A 20,368-nucleotide genomic window follows, 5' to 3' on the forward strand; every position below is an offset into this window, starting at 1 on the left:
TCTCTCTCTCTCTCTCTCTCTCTCTCTCTCTCTCTCTCTCTCTCTCTCCTCTCTCAGTTTAAAGAAAGAATACTGTTGAAAGATTCTTAATGCTTTATACAACTGAAGCTACAAATGGAACCAAAGAAATTGAGGAAAGCCTTCCTAAGGCTCCCACAAATTCTCTCTGCTGATGGCTCGGACACAGGCTGCCGGTCAACCATTCTGTCAGTAACAGTACTTCCTCCCTGCAGATTTACCCACACCGAGACAGCACACGCCTGACAAGGACTTACAGAAAAGACAGCTGCAGGTGGTTGCCAGGGGAACTGGCAATGTTCCAGACACATTCTACATTAGGATGGTAGTCTGCTGGGTAGCCAGGGCTATTGAAGATGCCATCAGCCGTGTAGAAGGTTCCACCACAAGCTGAAAGGCAAAAGAAACAAAGGGGGTTTCAGAGCAAAGACAAAATGAAAGACACCACAAGACACAAGCGGAAGGGCATTAGAGCCAGTATCTACAATGAAGGACAAAGCACGTCCATTCCACATGGAGAAGCAACTGTGTCACATACAGTAACAGAGGGAGGAGTCTAAAAACAGGAACCCAAGAACTCCACAGTACGGTGAGCTGGGGGGGGGACCCCTTTCTAAAAGCCTTTCTCCATTTGAACTAGAACTTTAGGAATAAAAGACTTGTTTTTAATCTTGTCCAGGATGATCTTCAACCCTGGCTTGGAAGAGAAGGTATTTTTCCCTGGTTGCCATGAAAAAAGAAACCCTGCAGCTTTTCTCTCTGGGGAGGGTAGTGAAACGCACTGTGCTTCACCTTTCCACACGCTGGCTGCGATTGCCCCACCTGGCGTAGAGCCACGGGGCTGGATGGCATTCCTCTCCTTTCCCGCTTGGATGCCTCTCTGCACGGTGGACATGTGCAGCCAGACCTACCTGACCCCACCATCAAGCTCCGAAGACAGAAGAACAACCATGAGGCTGTACATCCATAAGAGCTTCTATCAAACTGGCCATCATGGAGTGCCTTAGCAAACACATTGCTGTGACAGTAGAGAGTAGGTCTCCCAGACAATAAGGTTTCACTAAGAGATGGCCAGGTTTCCAGAGGAGTCTCCTCGCTTCTAGACCTCATGGTTGTCAGAATGTAGACATTGAATTATAAAGAAGATACGGGGGAAATTTCAAGAATTAGCTCCCAACATTAAATGAAAAGAGCCCCAAATAACAAGCCAAAGACTTCTACCACATGTCTGCTAACCCTGAGGTCATCTGCTAATGCTAATACCTCTCACTCACCTGATGTTGATGCAGAGTAGATGGCATGGAAGCCGTCAAAACCGTACACAGAATCAGAGACAAACCTCACTGTCAGGGCATTGCCAAATGATATGATGGGATGGGGCAGGGAGGTACCACAGTAACGGCCTAAAGGGTGAAGAGAACCCCATGGAGGTGAGTGATGGCATGGCAGGGACGACACATAGTTTTACCAGGCACATACAAGAAATCACAAGCAGAACCACTTACATCAGCATTGTGTTTGAGACAATGCCTGACCACTAAGGATAAACCTCAAATATAAGCACATCCAGGATAATTGATAAACCCAGTAGAAAACAATAGGAGGACAGAGGAAAGTTGGTGTGACCAGGCTCCAGATGATGGGCCAGGTTACATGGGTTCAATGCCTTGCTTATCATTTACTAGCAATATAACCTGAGACAAGTAATTTGGGTGCTCTGTGACTTAGTTGCCCCATGTGAAGAGGAGGACATATTAGACATGATTAAACCCATGTCATAAGGATGTAAAGACTGAGTTACCACTTATAAAATATTTAGTACAGTACTCCACAGGAGTTAACTGGGTAGGAGTGAGCATTATGTAACACATCCTGGTCCAATGTGAATGGATTAATATCTTAAACATTACAATGAGGGGTTTGCCTGGGGCTTATTCTTTGTCCACCATTCTCTCAGGCTCCATTCTTGGCACAGGAATAGCATTCAAGCCTCCTCTGATGGAGCTTGCCCTCTGGCAGGGAGACTTTTCCATGGTAAAGTCTCATGGAGAAAGCATAAAGCACATGAGGTTATTTTGTCTGAACCATTTTAAGAGCTTCATCACACACTTTATCATGATGTCTAGCACACCAACTGGTGGACTTTTAATTAAGTCAATTAACTAATGTTACAATGCTTTCCTCCCACTGGAGACAGAAGAAACACGTCCAGTGGAATATAAGAAATATTTTAAAGTGCCGTCCAGAAGCTTCGGAAAGAATTTTGTCTAATGCCGAAATAGTCCTTCTCACACTACTGCCGCTGCCTCAGATTGTCGTTTAGTATCTGCAACTTGTATTTTAGAAACAAGTTAAAATGCACAAACGACAAGTAGAATATAAGTAAGTTGAAAATGAGCCCCGCATTATTCCGCTCTCCTACCCTCTGGTTATTCTTATGTGGCTTGAGGCTCTTCGTGCTTATTGAAAACACTGTAACCTTGAATGTGAATGCCTGTGTGCATGGCTGCACACTTGGGCATGCACACACACACACACACACACACACACACACACACACACTATGTGACAAGACTACAGATGAAATGACCAAATCTCTGATACCTTGGACAGGTGAATCAGTGTCTCTGCCATCCAAAATTTCTACAAAGTCCCGTGTGCAATCTGTGCTGCCTTGCAGATGAAAGTGGGTAAAGGAGAGAGCAATATGATTGACTGTAGAAGAAAAGAGAGAAGCGTGTTGGTTATTTAATAAAATACTGGCAAGCAGAACAGAAAGATTTTTGCCCCTGGTACTCTGAGATGAGGCTTTTCCATCTGGGAAGCCAGGGAATTGGCAGCTTTGCACGGGGGTGGGGTGAATAAACAGAGCTAAGGACTCAGCTTCCCACTAAAGGGCTTCCTTTGAAGAGTCACAGAATCAATGCTTTTGAAAAATGCCTGTAGAATCCAAAATGACAGGCATAGTAAATCAGGACTCTTGGGTAGGTTCATCCCAGGGACTTCTGGAGACATCTTATTGGAAAACATAATTTTAGGCTTGCTTTGTTTTGTCTTGTTATGTTTTGCTCTATTCTGTGTTGTTTGTTCGCCATTGCTGTGTTCCTCTGAGAAGCATTTCCCTAAACAGATTAGTTTTCTTAGGTTCTGATTCCTTACATGTACTTGTACTAAGGCATCTTTTCCCCCCCGGACATGGCTCCTAGCACACTCAAGTTTATTTAGGGGTCAGAAGCAGTGCCCTAGAGCTTCTGAATCATCCATCAAGAAGGCTTTGAATCATGTAAGAACAGTCAGGGCCCAGATTACATTTTCCTTTTGTTGTCTTTACAGCGTTTCTAATCTTCAGAAAGAGATCTTTTTCCTGTTGCTGTCCTTGTAGCGGTGAGATCTTTCATCTAGATGTTTTTGCAGCTCATTAGAAAATAATCAGGAGGCACAAAACTGCTGAGCTCAATGCAGGGGGCTTCTTTATCTTGGCTTTGTTGGGGCTCCACCCTCTCCATGTGCAAAGGCTAAGGATTACATCATTCGTCAGCTCCCACATTCCATGCATGGCCATAAAATACTATCAGTTTGTGAAAGTGTTAGATAATATTTAAGGCCAGCTCTTTTGAGAATTATTTTGTGCAGGGACCTGATTAGCCTAAGTGACTGTCCTATTTTTACAAAGTCATTAATTAAAGAACAGAGAAGAGAACTTAATGGCTTTCACACGTTGTGTCTCAAATTACAACTTCTTCCTGCAGACCTGAAAGGAGGGGAGGGTTCAGATGAAACAGGACTCATAATGGGGCCTGGAATAGTCTGCTTGGAGCCATTCTGCCAGTCCTGTAAAGGCCATCTCATTTTCACTGCCTGGAAAATGTGGACGGACTATTACCATGTCACATAATAGAATTCTAAGATCCCCAAAAGAAGAGAAAGTAAGCATTTACTGAGGGCTTCTAGGCCTGCACTGATTTCATAAATATATCCATTGTAGGAGAGATCAGGTTTTACAATTAGTTCCCCTTTTAGTGATCAATAACTTGCAACCCTGAATCCTCCAACTGTAAGGTATTTCTTCAATCTCTATCCTTATCATTCACATATTCATTCACCTACTGTGCTCAGTAACACACATCAAGAGCTGTTTATCTATTAATTACTTTTGCATAGCTTCAATCCCCCATACCTTCCAGTACAACAAGGATGAACACAATTATTCTTTAACAGTACTGGGGTCCCAGTACTGTTGTATGTGTTTGTGCATTTCAGGCAGCCGCATCCTCAGTCCTTTGCCTTTTTGTTGGTCTGTTTGTTTGTTGTTGAACAAAGCATCTCACTGATTCCAGAGGAGCCTCCAACTAGATATGAATAGATGATGACCTTGATCTCCTGGTTCTCCTATTATACTGTGTGTTGGAGTGACAAGCATGTGAAACCACTCTTGATTCATTTAGTTCTGGGGATGAAACCCAGGGCTTCAATGGTGATAGGTAGGTACTCAGTCCCCTGACCTCTCCCCAGCCCTTGGTTTGTTTGTTCATCAGAGATAAGATCTCCATATGTTACTCAGGCGAGCCTTGAACTTACTGTTGAGCCCAGGCTGGTCTCCAACTCAAAATTCTTCTGCCTTAGCCTGCAGAGTGCTAGAATTACCACATCCAGCCTTAAAAATTCTTTTAAATTAATGAGAATCAGTTTAACAGTGCTTTCTTACTAGGTCAGAAAGTGTCTGTTTCCACGCATCTCAGGAAGAAGCCAATTGTCAGTTGCGACCACTGAAGAGGTTAAATGCAGTTCACAGCCTTACCTCCCCAAAGAGCCACTTGCCCTAGACCCCCACCACCACCACCACTTTGGATTTTTGTTACTTACATGGAGGTTGAGCTTCAATTATCCAGGTACAGTTCTGGTTGTTTGGATAGTTGGCAGGGTACAGTGGAGAGGAGATACTATCTGAAGAGTCAGTAATGATGTGGGCTCCACACTCTATGAAGCACAGACACACATGTCATATACTTTTGGTTCCTATCAGCTATACCAAATAAACATTAGGTGTGTGAAAATGCAAATGCATCCTTCTTATTTCCATAGCACATGCCAAGGAAGCTGCAAATAAGCCATCAGATAATGAAAAAATGCTTCACATTTATAATGTCTTTCAATTATAAGAAGTGGGGACACACGGCATAGAACAACACAAACAGCTGTGAATTATCTGAATCATTCAACTAATACTCTGGCCTTGGTTCACTTACTCTGTTTGCTGATAAATTACAAAAGGGAATAATTTATTCATAGATGAGTTTTTCCTCTCTAGAAAACACTCCATATATAAAGATGATTTCAAGTTAAACAGAGAAGCTCAGTGCTCTGTGGGAACAAAGGAGAGGAGGGTGTGTTGCATGGTTGGGTCCTGGTCTCTGGAGGAGGTAGGACTGAGACAGGGTGTGGAGAGTAAGAAGAGTGGTGGAGGGAATGCATAGCCTGAGCAGAGACATGGGTGAGGAAGAGGGCCATGGTCATTCAGTCTGGACTGAAGCATCCGAAGCTTAGGTAGAATTAGAAGCAGCATTGGAAAAGGGTCAGGACTGGTCTGGGACTGTAGTTAACAGTTGTAGGGGCTTGCCTTTCATCTAAGCCACACTTAGAGTAAGGACAGTCATGAGGACCCTCAACCTGATCAGAGTGCATCTCTTACAAGCTACTTGGCAGAAAAATGGAGCAAGGGTGGATGAAATTTAGGAGGCTGTTACTGAAGATCAGACAGCTGCACTTAAGGAAATATCACACATATATATATGACCGTTAAGTACTGCTTAGTCTTTGAAATCACCAAGAATGATAGAGCACACCTAGTGTCTTGCTCCAGTGTACCTTTGGAAGGACAGACTCAGAAATTGTGTCCATCCAGTATCATTCACTAATGTGATATGTATAAGTCTCCTAATATGGATATAGACAGGGGTATGATTATTAAACAGGCAAACATAATTGGAGGCAAGGCCAGTGAGATATCTCAGTAGGTAAAGGCACTTGCCACCAAGCCTGCTGAATGAGTTCAATCCCTGAGATCCAGATGGTGAGAGAACTGAGTCCAGTTCTGAGTCCCATAAGTTGTCCTCTGACCTCTACATGTGCACCAACACACACACACACACACACACACACACACACACACACACACACACACACACACGTAAATATACGTACAATTAATTTAATTAAAAATTACTTGAAGTAAATGATCTGAGGCATCCCAATAAAACTCATAGCCCCAATGCAAACCAGTTAACCACCCCTCTCGTCTCTGTGCCCCTTCCCTGTCTAATGATTTGATAAAGATTAATCTCTGAGAAAATTCTGGTGAATGGCAATGGGTAAAAATTCTTGGCAGAGGAAATTGAGAAATGGCAGTAACTTAAGGACAAAAACAATAGAAAACTATGGGATTCAGCAACAAGGAAAATCACTCTGCGCAGGTAGAACCTGACTCTTTCACAGTTGTGTGTTTCCTTGGATAAGTGCTAGGGAAATTAGCTTGGCTAATTCTGCCTTATGTATCAACTGATACTATACCATTAAACATTATTCTAAAAACACAGCACTTAAGAGATATGCATAACCTAAGACATCATTATCATTTAAGGTAGATGAAGATAAATAAAATGTAGAACAGTTAGAATACTTACAAGTCTCCCTTTCTGAACATTTTCATGTTAAGTGCTTTCTTAAGTGATCAGTTTCTGAAGTCTGGTGCCATTATACCACTAAGAAGGGCTCCAGTGAATAGGATACTTGCCTTGCCTGAATTGAGCTCTGAAGCCCCTGCTCTGGCGGGAAGATCCAGACTGGAATCTCACAAAGAGGCTGTTTCCTGAAGAGGTGATGGAGTTAGGTGGCTGCTGTCTTCCACACACACTGGCAACACGGGTGTTTGCGGAACTTGAGCCATCATATGTCTACAAATATGGAAGACAGAAAACTGTCTTAATACTGCAAGTTTACATGTATAAGACTCATATTCTGTGGGCTATCTGCATATCAATGAACTAGTAAAATATCACATTGGCTGGATCTAGAAAAAAATTGCTTTATTTCATTATGTTGCTGTAGAGTTCCAGGAACATGTCTGAGTATTTGGTCATTTCTAGAGACACTATAAAGATTTCAGTGTGAGGTTTACTGTTAGCACCACTATTACTTCTCTAAACTCTGACCCTAACACAGCCATCCTTTCTCTTATGATCATCAGTAAATGCCTACATGTACTGAAAATGTTTGAGGCAAAGATAAACACAGAAGCAAAGTAGATGAGAGCTAAAGAGTAACCATTCATTGTTAGAAACAGAACATTCTTGGAACCCTTTGCCCCTCGGAGGATCATAGACAGTGAGCAAGAGAAATGACAGCATTCTTCTAATAATGTGAGTGAGATGAGTTTGGATTAGGAAAAAAAAATACCTCATTCAAAGATATCTATTAAATTCCATCCTTGTCCAGTACTATGCTGGAACTGCTCCATCCTACATTCTGGGCCAGTGGAGTGAAGTTTGTATCATGTATGCCCAAATCCCCGCATCACTCTATGAAACTCAAATGTCCTCATCAGTCTGGTACACTGAGCTAACATGAGTTTCTGAATACTTATGTGTGAACCAGTGATAAATGAGTCCCTTGAATTTGTATGGCAATACTTGTTGCCACTTGTTAAGTACATACTCTGACAGAAAATGGATTCAGCCATTCTCATTGATTCTTCCGAGCAGTTTCTCTACCTATATCTCTATCAACAAACTCACAGACAATCTAAGTCATATTTAAGCTATGAAACTAAACTTGAAACTTTTATTTTGTCTTATTTTGGTAGATATATTAATATAATAAGTATCTGAAATAAGTTAAATTAAATTAATAATGACTGACTCCTTAAAAACCAATTGCTATCTATACTTCATTAAAAATTTAGGGGAGATAACAGACTATTCAAAAATCTAAAGTAAGGAAGGTATTCACAAATAACTTGGAAAATCTACTGATATCTATAATCAGAATTCTCTCACATAAGCAGGGTTGGGAGGGCATTCTGAGTTGATATGTTCAAGCATGTGAATAAGATAGAAATAGGATTTAAATTCTCAGAAAAAGGGACTAGGCTTTTAGAATAACAAATACAAAGTTAATGTGGTTCTAGAACAGTGCCTCTTTCTCCCTCCCCCTCTTCTCATTTAATGTTCATATTTTAAATCCAAACATTCAGTAAGTGAAACTTTAAAAATTATTTTTATTCAACCAACATTGACTGAAAATTGAATTATATTCTTCTAGCCAATTCAAAATGTGATTTTCAGTACTGATCACTTTGACCAGTCACTTATTCTCTGTAGAGAGTATTCAGCTATAAACAGGACATCTGCCTCACACCTTTCCCTACAAGCTCAGAGAATATCTAGGAAGAAGGGAGCAGATATGACTGTAGAATCCGTAAATAGGGAGAACTGCTAAAAAACAGTATCTCCTGGACATGATTGGGTCTTTGCATCCATAAACTCACACAGTTGTGGTTGCCTGTATAAGACCTATACAAGATCAAGTTAGTCAATACTGCAACATGGAGGGACTCAAGAGGCTCTACCCCCTAGGTTAGTAGTTATTGGTAGCCTATGAATGACAGAAAAGGGTAAGGCAGTTTTCTTCATTGCTATGGGCCTTGTTCATGCTCCAGTGTATAGTTCTCCAATGTATGAGCAGTACTCCACTTAGCTGGTCATTCTCAGGTCCAAAATAACCTCCAATTCCCCCAAACTTCAAAAGCACTCCAAATATCCAAAAATGGGCTCAACCTGAACTAAAGGAGGATTTCTGATGGTTAGTTAAAACCAGGATTCTTCAGGAACTTGCGAAGTGAATTCCCGTCCACCAAAATGAGTCACTTCCCTTACCTCTGGCCAAAGAGGTATGTGGCTACCTGCGGTGCCTATCAGCATCTCAAAGCTGTTGGCTTCCAAATTCCTTCAGTATCACAAGTACTTGTTGCACATTGCAAAGTCCATCCTAGTGGACAAGCCTTCCTCCCTTTCCCCTCCTTCTAAATTCCTTCCGGCCCTTGGGCTTCTCTTCACATCCCTATCCCTCAGCTACCAATTATCTTTATAGCTCTGCTGTCCTCCATGTGTTTCTATGATCTGCTCTTGCTTCTCTCACTCTATTTTCTCTAGTTTCTACCCAGGCTTCACATGCCTCTTTTACAAATAGCCCTGGCCAGGTCTGGTCAGTCAGCAATGTTCAGTCTGCTTCTTTCTCTCTTTGCTCTGGACTCTTCCAGCTCCCTCTAGCTGTTCACTCTCTTATATATACACAATAAGAACCTTCCCCCTTCACCATACCATGGAATAGACATCTTGTCAGTTTATACATTTACTAAGCAAGGAAGCAAACAAATAAAGGGCATGGAAGTGTGAAGAGGGATTCAGGACGAGTGGGAGGGGTTCTGAGAACTGATTATGATCAAAATAAATTGTGTATGTGTAATGAGAATTTCAAAATAAATAAACATGGTTTCCAGTCCCGTATGGTTGATTCTTTTAGACAAATAATAGCCAAAACACCATGTAAACAATCATAAACATACCTCTTAATTGGTTTAATTTCTTAAACTCTGGTAAAATACTAGACTATAATAAGTATGTTCTAACTTCCCAAATAATAGAAATTTGAACCTCTCCAAGTCCACACTTTAAAAAAAAAAAATGTTCTAGTTTAATTTCTGCTGCTGTGAAAAAATACCCTGACAAGCAATTTAGGGAAGAAAGGGGCTTCTTTCAGTTTATAATTCTACTTTACAGTATTTCATTGTGGAAAAGTCATGGCAGGAACCTCAAATACACATTCAATCACAGCACATTCAAGAAAAGAGTAGAGAGAAATGAATGCATGCAAAGCCCCTTCCTTGCTTGTGCTCAGAACAAGTTTGTTTACTCTTATATAGTTCAGAACATTTTACCTAAGGAATGGTGCTGCCCAAAGTGGACTGGTGCCTATTAATTGAAACAAATTCCCCATAAACATGTCCATAGGCCAACCTAATGTAGAAAATGCCTCCTTGAGATTCTCTTCCCATCTTCCCAGGCAATTCTTGTAGTTGAATTGAAGTTATGTACCAATAGCATACCAAATGTGTATGTGTGTGCTTTTTATAAGCACCACTGCAAATCCCTCATTAGTCTGCACTAACATGTGATTGTTTTTAAATAAAGTGAGACTAATGTGCTTGTTATAAAATCATGCCCTATCCAAGATAAGGTAGTAACTCATCTGAGATCACACAGCTAGTGAGCATGAATCTTCACTCATCAAATTCTACATAACATTGCTTCCTTCAAAGCACTTGTGACAGCTGTTTTATTGTCACGTGCTTGTAACCCCAGAATTTGGAAGACTGCAGTAGGATATCATAAATTCAAGCCCACGGTAGACTATAATAAGATACTGGCTTTATAAATAAATATTTTATGCATATTAGTCATCATTTGGTAAAATTCCAAAGCCTCACACTATCAATAAGACAATATTTAAATTTCATTTGAAATATCAATTCTACTTGAGAGTGCTTTCAACATTTGCAATATTAAGACAATGGTGTTGCATTTCAACTTTTAATTTGCAAAGTTATAAAGAAACACTGCCAAGAAAGAAAATATGAGAAACTCTATTCATGCTTATTTAAAGCTCTACTGCCATAAAACTATCAATATGTATGGCCCTTTATTTCTACTTGGCTCCCAAAGCAGAGCTAGCGATTGTATCACTATTGGGTGTGTGTCTAACATATTCATATAGCATAAGTAATTCTTAAGTCTGCTGCCAAGAAAGACGAGGCTTAGGAGTTGATTTTCCAACCTGCTACTTAAATAGGAAATGCCAGAGCAGTATACACACAAGACAAAACTCTCAACTTACTTTTTTCCTCTAGGTGACGCTAGTGAAATAAGATTTTTGATGCTGAATCCACAAAATTAAAAATAGCAACCATGTTCATGAGTTCCAACTGAGTTCTCAAGAAGTTGCAGAAGATCTCGTTAACTGGTAAACATTTCCACAGGAAAGGATTAGGGATGGTATAAAAAAAATCACAAGATTCTAGTACACATATTTAATAAGCCAAAAATGTAACTTTAGTGTATAAAAAGAAAGAAAAAGTTCAGAACCTGGCACATAATAGCCAGGAAAGGCCAGATATATAAATGTGTCGATTTATAGTTTCTGAGAAAGAGGGCTAGGCTGAGAAAAAGCCCTAATAAGAAGCTGTCCACTCCCACATGAGGTGGATTATAAAACCCAAAGTAGGCTCAACAGTAAGAAGCTCTTTAGAGGAGGTGAGGTCAAATGTGGTTGCAGCCAGGTCCCCTGTGGCTGCTGTCATGCAAGGTTTTCTACATTCTAGGCCCTGGGAGTGAATGGCAGGGGTGCAGTCACAGGACACAGCCAACTCTACACATTCAGCTCCCAGGTGCCTTTCTCTGACACTGTGAGAGAAGGGGGAAGAGTGAAGTGGCCCAAGACTTTGAACTTATCCCACAGCCCAGAGTATGCTGGACACTGGATACATCATGCAATGTGTCAGCTCTTTCCATAGCCTGAGCCCTAGCCAGAAGCAAGAACTGAGCTAATGGATTAGGAATTTTCATGTTTGACATTTCAATATCATGATTTTGACTAAATGTCAACCATCGCTAGGTTAATACATTTCCCCCTCGTCATACATCAAGTGGCATTAGGAAGAAAATCATTCCAGTGAGAGACTGACATCCCTTCTGGGTGACATTTGCAGTTCTGGGAGGATAGGATCTACATTCAGAGTCTTACAGAATGGCTATTCAAGAAAATGCAGTAAGAATCTTTTACTTTGTTGTACATGATATATTGATATTCATTACTAATGAACTATATGAGCTATTGAAATATTGATGGCAGATTTCTTCTAGTTGGAAAAATAATCTTATTTAGTAAAACATCTTTATAAGCTTCTATGTGGGACCAGAATATTCGAGGTAATGTTTCATCTTTGGGGGACAAGTCCCTCCCTATCTTGTGCTTCCTAATCATTACTCAGCCACCTACTCTGTGAAATGGGACTAATATTAGTCTTCATCACATACTATTTTGGAGAACTAAATGAGTAAATAGAATTAAAAGAGGTTTTGGTAATAGTGTTGGTGTGTAACAGATAGCTATTAAATAGCACAGATCCTTATGACGAAACATTTTACATCTCTCCTCTAGCTCCCAACCCAATGGGCCAGCATGCTGTCCATATGCTCTGCCACATGTTTGTTTCTGTCTCTTCTCCTCATGCCTGGAGCCTCTTCTGGGCTCTTGCCTTGTTCAGTTTTTTTCTGCCTTGGCTTTGTGTCATCTTTCCAGTTCAGTCTCCAGACAACTGCCACTGTGCCGCGGGCTGTATCTGAAGTCCAATGCAAGGGAAAGCTGAAGAACCCTCAGGTATGCCGATTACATCAGAGATAAGCAGTGACTAGTGGCTACCTTTAAGAATGGAAGAGCATGTGACTGGTGTGGCTGCTAGTAACCATTGCTGTCTGGAGTACCTGCTCTGCTCTGTTCAGGACCCTGAAGGGATTAAATGGCTCATGTTCATCCCAGGGAACTACCAGTCACCACTTACTGCCTAAAGCTCACCCTGACTGCAGGGCCAAACTGAACTGCAACAACTTGAGCTTCGCATGAGGAGAAACTGGGAATGTACAGTGTGTGCTTCTATTTCCATTTGTGGCACTATACTTTTTGTTCCCTCATTTGTAAGTCTTCTGGGAAAAAGCAAAACAATGCAATTGTAGAATGATCAAATATGTTAGGTGGGGACTGGCGAAATGGCTCAGTAGTTAACGGCACCTGCAGACAAGCCTGATGACCTGAGTTCGAGCCTTGGGATCTACTCACATGACAGAAGGAGAGAAGTGGTTCTAGTGAGTTGTCTTCTGACCTCCATATGCATACCCACATGTACACAAAATTAGTACATAAAAGTGTACTTACATGTTAATTTCATCAGGGTAATACATTGAAGACTAAAAAACACCAAAATTTATAAGTGGGGACTGTTTATGACTTCATGATGTTTGTGGGCAAAGAGCTGAGGATTCTGGGTCAGTTCTGTGTTCCTAAGGTCCACAATGTAAAATGATAAATAAGACTTTTAACATAGTATGAATAACCATGCTAGAAGCAGTAGTAATGGGAACTTGGACAGTAACAGACAAACCATAGTATGAGGCACCTATAAGTGCTCACAAATTCAGTTAGTGAGTTAGTTCTTATGGCCCCATTTTGCAGCTTGGAAATTTAAAAGATTTAGAAAATGTAAGTGACTTGGAATCAAATACTTAATAGTAGCACAGAATAGTACAAATCATGTCTTCCTGACCTCATATTGATTATCATTAAATGAAGGGGAAAGGTAAACAAATTGCATTCATTTAACTCAATATTAAGATACCAGAATTCTATGAAGTGACATGAGTTCCCCCATGATCTATCTTTTAGAAAGATAATCATTGGAGCTTCCTGCGTTTTGAAGACTGCAATAGGGCATCCTTGGAGGTTGTGATGGCTAATCTTGCTTGTCAACTTGACTTCATCTGGAATTAATGAGGACCCCAGCAGCTGTGAGGCCCACCTGTGAGGGGGATTTCTTGGTTGGATCATTTGAGGTCATAAAACTCACTCAAACTCTAGGCCACACCTTCCTTCTGGTAGAAGCTCACATTAAGAGCATAAGGAAGCTTTTGCCTTTTCCCCTGCTTGCCCTCATTCTAACTGCCAAGTTCACCTAGCCTGTTCCTTTAGAGAACCCTGACTAATACAGGGACATTTTAAAAAGCCTTGTGTTGGGCTCCTGTGGATTTCAGAGTGTTTGACATCTGTCATGAATTCCATTGAACAGCCACAGCATTACCAGCATGACTAATTCATCCAGGTGTCTAACAAACAGCCCAGAGCGAAGGCTAACAAATAAACCTAAAACTTTCACTCCTGACTGCTAAATATGCTTGCACTCTTGGACCTGGCCGAGTATGCTAGTGTCTGTATGCTGCCTTTCCCGGACCGAATGGCAGATCTCTGGCACAGCACAGCTTTTCACTTCCATCCTGATCTTTACTAGATTTGAATTCTGTCTGGCAACTCATGTCTCTGCTTAAGTGAATTAAATCTTAGCAAAGTAAAAGAAACATGGGAAGGGCAGTATATGTGGCAGTAAAAGATTCATATCCACCAGGTCCAAAAGAAACTCTAATTCTCCAAACTCCAAAAGGCACTCAAAATATCAAGAAATGGGCCCAACCTGGATTATAGATGGGTTTCTGGAAGTTAGATAAAACCCAGCATTCCTCAGGAACTTGTGAAGTCAGTTTCAGTCTACCAAAGGAGTCTTTTCCCTTAACCTCCAGCAAGACAAAAAAAGGTTGTCCAACTAACAAACTCCACTGTCACCTCTCAGCATAGTGAAGTCCATGCTGGCCCCAGGCTCCCTCAGTCCCCATTCACAAGTATTTGTTGTACATTTCAATGCTCACCTGCTGGTCTCCGCCCCCGCCCCACCCCCTTCTTATAACCTAGGTCTATCCTCACTAGACATTCTCTATTCTCTCTCCTCAGCTACTTCCCCCTCTCTGGAAGTTAGCACTGGCCATGACCAGTCTTCTGGCTATGTTCAGTCTACTTTTTCTACCTGCTCTAGGCTCTTCGGATGCCACTGTATATTTTCTCTCTCTGACACACAATCGAATCTTCCCATAGAATGAGCAGTTGTGTCATTGGCTTGTACAATCAAGGTACAAAATCAACCTCAAGAACAGAGAACTCATGAACCTCCTCGAGAACCACCTCCACGTTATATATATGGTAGCGTAGCTGCTAAGGGAACTCTCAGCTTCAAATCTGGCCCCAAGAGAGAGGAAGTACTAAATGACAAAGAAGGGAGTCTCTCAGGATATGGTCCATGCTGTTAGAGTCACAGACGTAATTAGGGAAGGATATAGAAACCTGACTCCTTGCGATGGCTTTTTTTGAGGGGAGAGAGGAAGGAAGCTGGGCTTCCGCATTAGTGATATTTCCCAGTACACTGGTCTGAAATGGAAAACCAAGTTAAACTGACAACCATCCATCTCGGTTCAGGACTCCTACTTTTAAGTGCTATTGTATACTATGCCACTCAGCCTTCACATTTTTCAGAAGACTAGGAAATGCAACCAGGCTTAGGAGCAGGACTGTAAAGATCCCTCAAGAAGGAAATGTTTAAGAAGACAGAGCCAGTACCCCCAGAGCTCGTGTCTCTAGCTTCATATGTAGCAGAAGATGGCCTAGTCAGCCATTGTTGGTAAGAGATGCCCCTTGGTCTTGCAAACTTTATATGCCCCAGTACAGGGGAACGAACGCCAGGGCCAAGAAGTGGGAGTGGATGGGCAGGGGAGCAGGGTGGGGGGAGGGTATAGGAGACATTCGGGATAGCATTTGAAATGTAAATGAAGAAAATATCTAATAAAATAAGTAATTTTTTTTTTTAAAAAAAAAGAAGACAGAGCCAACATGAACATCAAACACGATAAATACCCTGCCCCATGAACGGACGGAGAGCTGTGGCTTCGGCTCAGTTCCTTGCTTCGCTCTGGCATAGCTACCGGAGATTCATCTGACATGGCCATGGGAATGGCTAAGCAGATTATCACAAGTGAGTCACAAAACAAACATTCCAAAGCCCTTGCTCAAGCAACCTAAAAAAACGTCTGATGGGGATCAAGAAAGAAGGGGAGAAGGGAGAGAAAAGGAAAGAGATGGGGAGGGCCTAAAAAGGAGGGGAGAAGGAAGGAGGGTGACTGTCCTGGATTCATTGTAAAACAGTAAATATTTAAAGAAGGCTGTTTCCCTTTCTCTCTCTGAATGTCCAGTTATCTGTTACTCCTGACTCCCTTCAGTTCCCTCTGGGAAGTGACTGTGTTTTAAATGCAAGCATATCATGGGCTGCAGCAAAGGGGGTGGGGGGAGACAAATTATGGACCCTGCTTTAGGCGCCTGTCCTGTTAAGCTCTGGGTGTTGTGGGCAGATAGTGTGAGAACAACAGGCTCTGGTGCCTTGGAGTGAGGCGGGGCGTCTGGATTATTTCGGTTCAGATCAGACACTTGGCTTCCCTTCCCTCAACAGGCACCAAAGCTTCAGGGAAAACAAACAACCCGAACCGAACCAGCTAGGGGTTGCTCCTCCTGCTCCGGCTGTTTGCCTGAGTGTGTTTCTCCTTGCAAATAATAGGCAGGATGGCCTGTGCTCTGCTTGCTTTTTTATCTGCGCTGATTCCCACAAGGCAGACATTCCATTGCACTGAGCACAGAGGCTGCTGGAAATGGAGGTCAGGCTCTCAGCAGCTCTTCCTCTCCCCCTCCCCCACCCCGGTCTGTCCGTCCCTCCTCCCCCCTTCCCCCACCCCGGTCTGTCCCTCCTCCCCACTTCCCCCACCCCGGTCTGTCCCTCCTCCTTCTCACACTCCATGCAGCCATTTTCTCCCAGATCAATAAGAACTTACAGACCCATAGTACCTAAGGCTCAGAGGAGAAATTCTAATGAAGCAATTAAACTGGCAGTTGGAGGTCACTTTAACACTTAGCCTTCAGGAAAGAAAACATAATGGAGTCACTTTTCCCTGATGACTACACAGAGCCACCCCCAGCCTGCAAATGCTAACTGTCTAGCATTAAACACTCATGACTTATCATTCCCCAAAGTCAGAGGAGAGCTACCACCAGGCTGGAAAGTGGGCAAGCAGGAGCCTCAACATTTTAATAGAAGTGTTGAAAGAAATCACTTTCCCTCCCTTTTCATTATAGCAGAATGAAATTCTAGACAACACACCTGAACCATGTTTTCTAAGTCCTCATGAAACTCAAAATAATGAGGTCCTATGTCAATAAGCCCAGGAGTGTCCTCTGCAAATTTTAAAATGCACGGATCCCAGCAGGAGTACAGATGGCAAGGCCTCATTCACTCATATATTTACGGTGTGTGTATTAGGAGGAATCCATGCATCAGATTTCTGCCTATGGGTACAGACTGCTGTGGTTTATATGAAAGAAGATGGGTGGCATTTATTACTTTATGACCTTGGTTAATTGTTCATCACAGTGATAGAACACCTGATAGGAACAACTAAAGGGGGAGGGGAGGTTGTATTTGGCTGATGGCTCTAGTTTTAATTTTTAATTTGTTTCCTCCGAATGCTGAAGTTTGCCTTTCAGTCCTGATGCTCCAGCTGGGGGCTATCTGTGGGCTCATCCTGCGTTCTAGATGAGCTGTCACCTGTACCACAGAAAGATGAGACTGCCACTCAAACCCCACTGTGCCTGCATTCCAGAGCCTGGATGTGAGAGGTCCTGAGAGTCAGACTTTGACAGGATGTTGCCCTTAGCATCTACTGTAACCCCCCCTCCACGTGGAAAGCCTTCTGGGGTACCGCTTGGCAGGCAGGAGTCTGACATTGGCTAAGGAAATGGGCTTTAGGCAGGAATCTGACATTAGGGCATAATAAGGAAGTAAGTTTTGGCAAGAACCTAACTTTAGGCTGTAATAGAGAAGTAGGGTAAGGCAGGAATCTTAGTCTTAGGGTGGAACAGAACTAGGCTTCAGGCAAAATTTTTGGGCTTGGACAAGGAAGTGGGCTCCAGTATTTGGTCATTATGACAAGCCCTTTTAAATGACTGTCACGGAGTAATCGCGGGACTTCCTTTACTGCTTTGTTAGTTCCCTATTGCACTGCTTGCCCAAAATACTTTCATGTAATTAAAATGGTATAAAAAGTGGATTGGAAAATAAAAGTTTGCCTTCAGTCTCAGAATTGACTGGGGTCACACTACAATGCTGTCTAACTGTCCTTTTTCTTTTTAATCCTCACTCCCACTCTGGGGAACCTGTTGACTGACTGAGCAGGCTTGGTCACCCCCCTTTCCCTCTTCCTTCTCATAAGCATGGGCTCAAAGTGGACGCTCTTCTTGACTGATCCGGGTTCTCAGAGCCTGTAGCAAACTAAGATCCTTAGATCAAGGTTAGAGGGGGTGGGGGATATGCCACACTCAATACCAAGGGCCTTGGGGTGACTGCTCATAATCAATACCTACATTGAATGAACTAATGAATGAATGAATGAACAAGTGAATGAATGAGTCAGCTAGTCCATGGAATGTAGACCTCCCAACTTCTAAACAAGAACATTTTCCACTTCATGTTTAAATGTTTTCTTTCAGTGATAATTCAAGTCTAGGTTCAGCAGAAATAGAAGACAATTTTCAAAAATCAAAATACTTATTCTTACCTTAGGCAGTATGTATGACAAGGGTTACCTCTGAGTACTGGGCCTGCTATTAGTGTGTGCTGGACCTTGACATGGGCCCTATTAACCACCCTCTTTTTAAAGGAGATTTTTATGGAGATGAGACTAAATGATTAGTAATGTGTCCTGACTTCAGCATTCTGTGTCTTTATAACCCGATGACTGTTCTTATTTTCACTATAATCAACTAATTACTACATTTTCACATAAACAGGATGATTTATCCCTGTTTTTAAGCACAGTTTACTGTGGTATTAATGGTACACTTTAGTTTTGCTAAAAATGCCCTGAATACAATCATTATTGAAAGCATTATTGGCTGCTGTTATTTTTTCCCCTTGCTAATGGCTCCATCTAAGCTCCAGGACCAAGGAATTAACTTTGGTGTCTCTAAAATGAATGATTAGCTTTGTATGAACTTAAGCTACAGAGGTTATTATGTAAGGTTTTGGACAGTGGGGTACATTTCACATCCAGTGTCCATCTGGTCATAAAGATAAATGGCTGGGGTTTCAATGCAAGCCTTCATGAATCTCTGGATAACTAACTCTATCTTGGAGCCAGGCTTCCAGCCTCACCAGAGCATTGCCCAGACTGGCTCCAAACCTCTGTAGACCTCCTGTTCTCACAACTGAGTGTACTTGGCAACTGTGCACAACAGATCTCTATCCTAATTTACCTGTATAATTTTTTTATATTTAATGATGTTGTTGTGAAGATAGTTTCCAAACTATATAAGAAGACTTAGCTTATACAGTTTATACCATTCACAACATAAATGTATAAATCAGAAAAATATTAGGACATGTATCCTAATTTCTCGTTCTAAAGACATACAATTATAGGATCCATCTGAGTCCCTGCCTTGTTTAATTTTGTGTTAGCAACAGAACATCTGACAGAGATAACTAAAGGGAGAGGGGGGTCTTGACTCAACTGAAGGTTTCCCAGCCACTTTAGTTCATCATGACAGAAAAAGCATAGTGGCAGAGAAGCTCCATCTCTGGTGTCATGAACACATGGGCTGAATAACTCACATAGCATAAACCAGAAAACAACAAATTCAGAATGTGGAACAAGTATAACAGTCTCACGGATGTTCTTAGTGACCTACTTCTGCTGGCCTACGCCAACACCCAAAGCTCCACAGCCCTCAAAATTGCACCACAACTAAAATCCAAGTGCTAAAATCGTTAGCCTTTGAGAGATACCTCGGATTCAAACCCTAACACTGTGTACTGGTAACATGACTGCAACCATTACTCTTGCCTCTGACATTTGGCTGTTCTTTTACCATAAGCTATATATATATCGTAAGGATGAATATATAGTTTTCCTATGACTTATACATAGTATACACATATATATTGTTTTCCTGTGACTTTTGAAGTGTAATTTTCCATTGATTTCTTTTATGTACAGGTTATTGCCTTTTACCTATCCATGTCATTTATGTCTATAATTCTATGGAACACTCAAGAAGTTCAGCACTTTCTATCCTGATGTAATCTAGAGTCTTCCATCAACTACCCACAGTGAGCAGTAATTGTTTCCATTCTTATTACACTGTCATTTCTGGTTCGTGTGACACCTTTTGTTACCCTCTTTTTACATTCAGCTTTATCCTAGGTGTCTCTGAGACCACTTTCTCTTGTTCTCTTAGCTTTCATTTGCCCCTTGATCAGTGGCATGGCCTCTAAGAGTTTATACAATATTCCTATAAGAGACCATACTTATTCCCATGACTTTAAGAACTACCCAAATAAAAACACATTTACACATATACAGATACAGATGATACAGATACAGATACAGATGATACAGATACAGATACAGATGATACAGATGATACAGATGATACAGATGATACAGATGATACAGATGATACAGATGATACAGATACAGATACAGATACAGATGATACAGATACAGATACAGATGATACAGATACAGATACAGATACAGATACAGAT

General features: G+C 41.6%; 1 protein-coding gene across 1 annotated transcript in view; it reads right to left on the minus strand.

Annotated features, from left to right (window-relative positions):
* Positions 1-20,368, minus strand: part of Cubn (cubilin) — a 221,132-nt gene that overhangs the window by 85,092 nt on the left and 115,672 nt on the right. The window contains exons 32-36 of the mRNA XM_021193965.2: positions 6,809-6,968; positions 4,882-4,995; positions 2,623-2,733; positions 1,293-1,421; positions 276-408 (exon numbers count right to left, since the gene is read on the minus strand). Of these exons, the coding sequence (XP_021049624.1) occupies positions 276-408; positions 1,293-1,421; positions 2,623-2,733; positions 4,882-4,995; positions 6,809-6,968 (647 nt within the window). The remainder of the gene's footprint in view (positions 1-275; positions 409-1,292; positions 1,422-2,622; positions 2,734-4,881; positions 4,996-6,808; positions 6,969-20,368) is intronic.

Source organism: Mus pahari, chromosome 3, assembly GCF_900095145.1.
Source record: "Mus pahari chromosome 3, PAHARI_EIJ_v1.1, whole genome shotgun sequence".
Taxonomy (NCBI): Eukaryota; Metazoa; Chordata; class Mammalia; order Rodentia; family Muridae; genus Mus; species Mus pahari.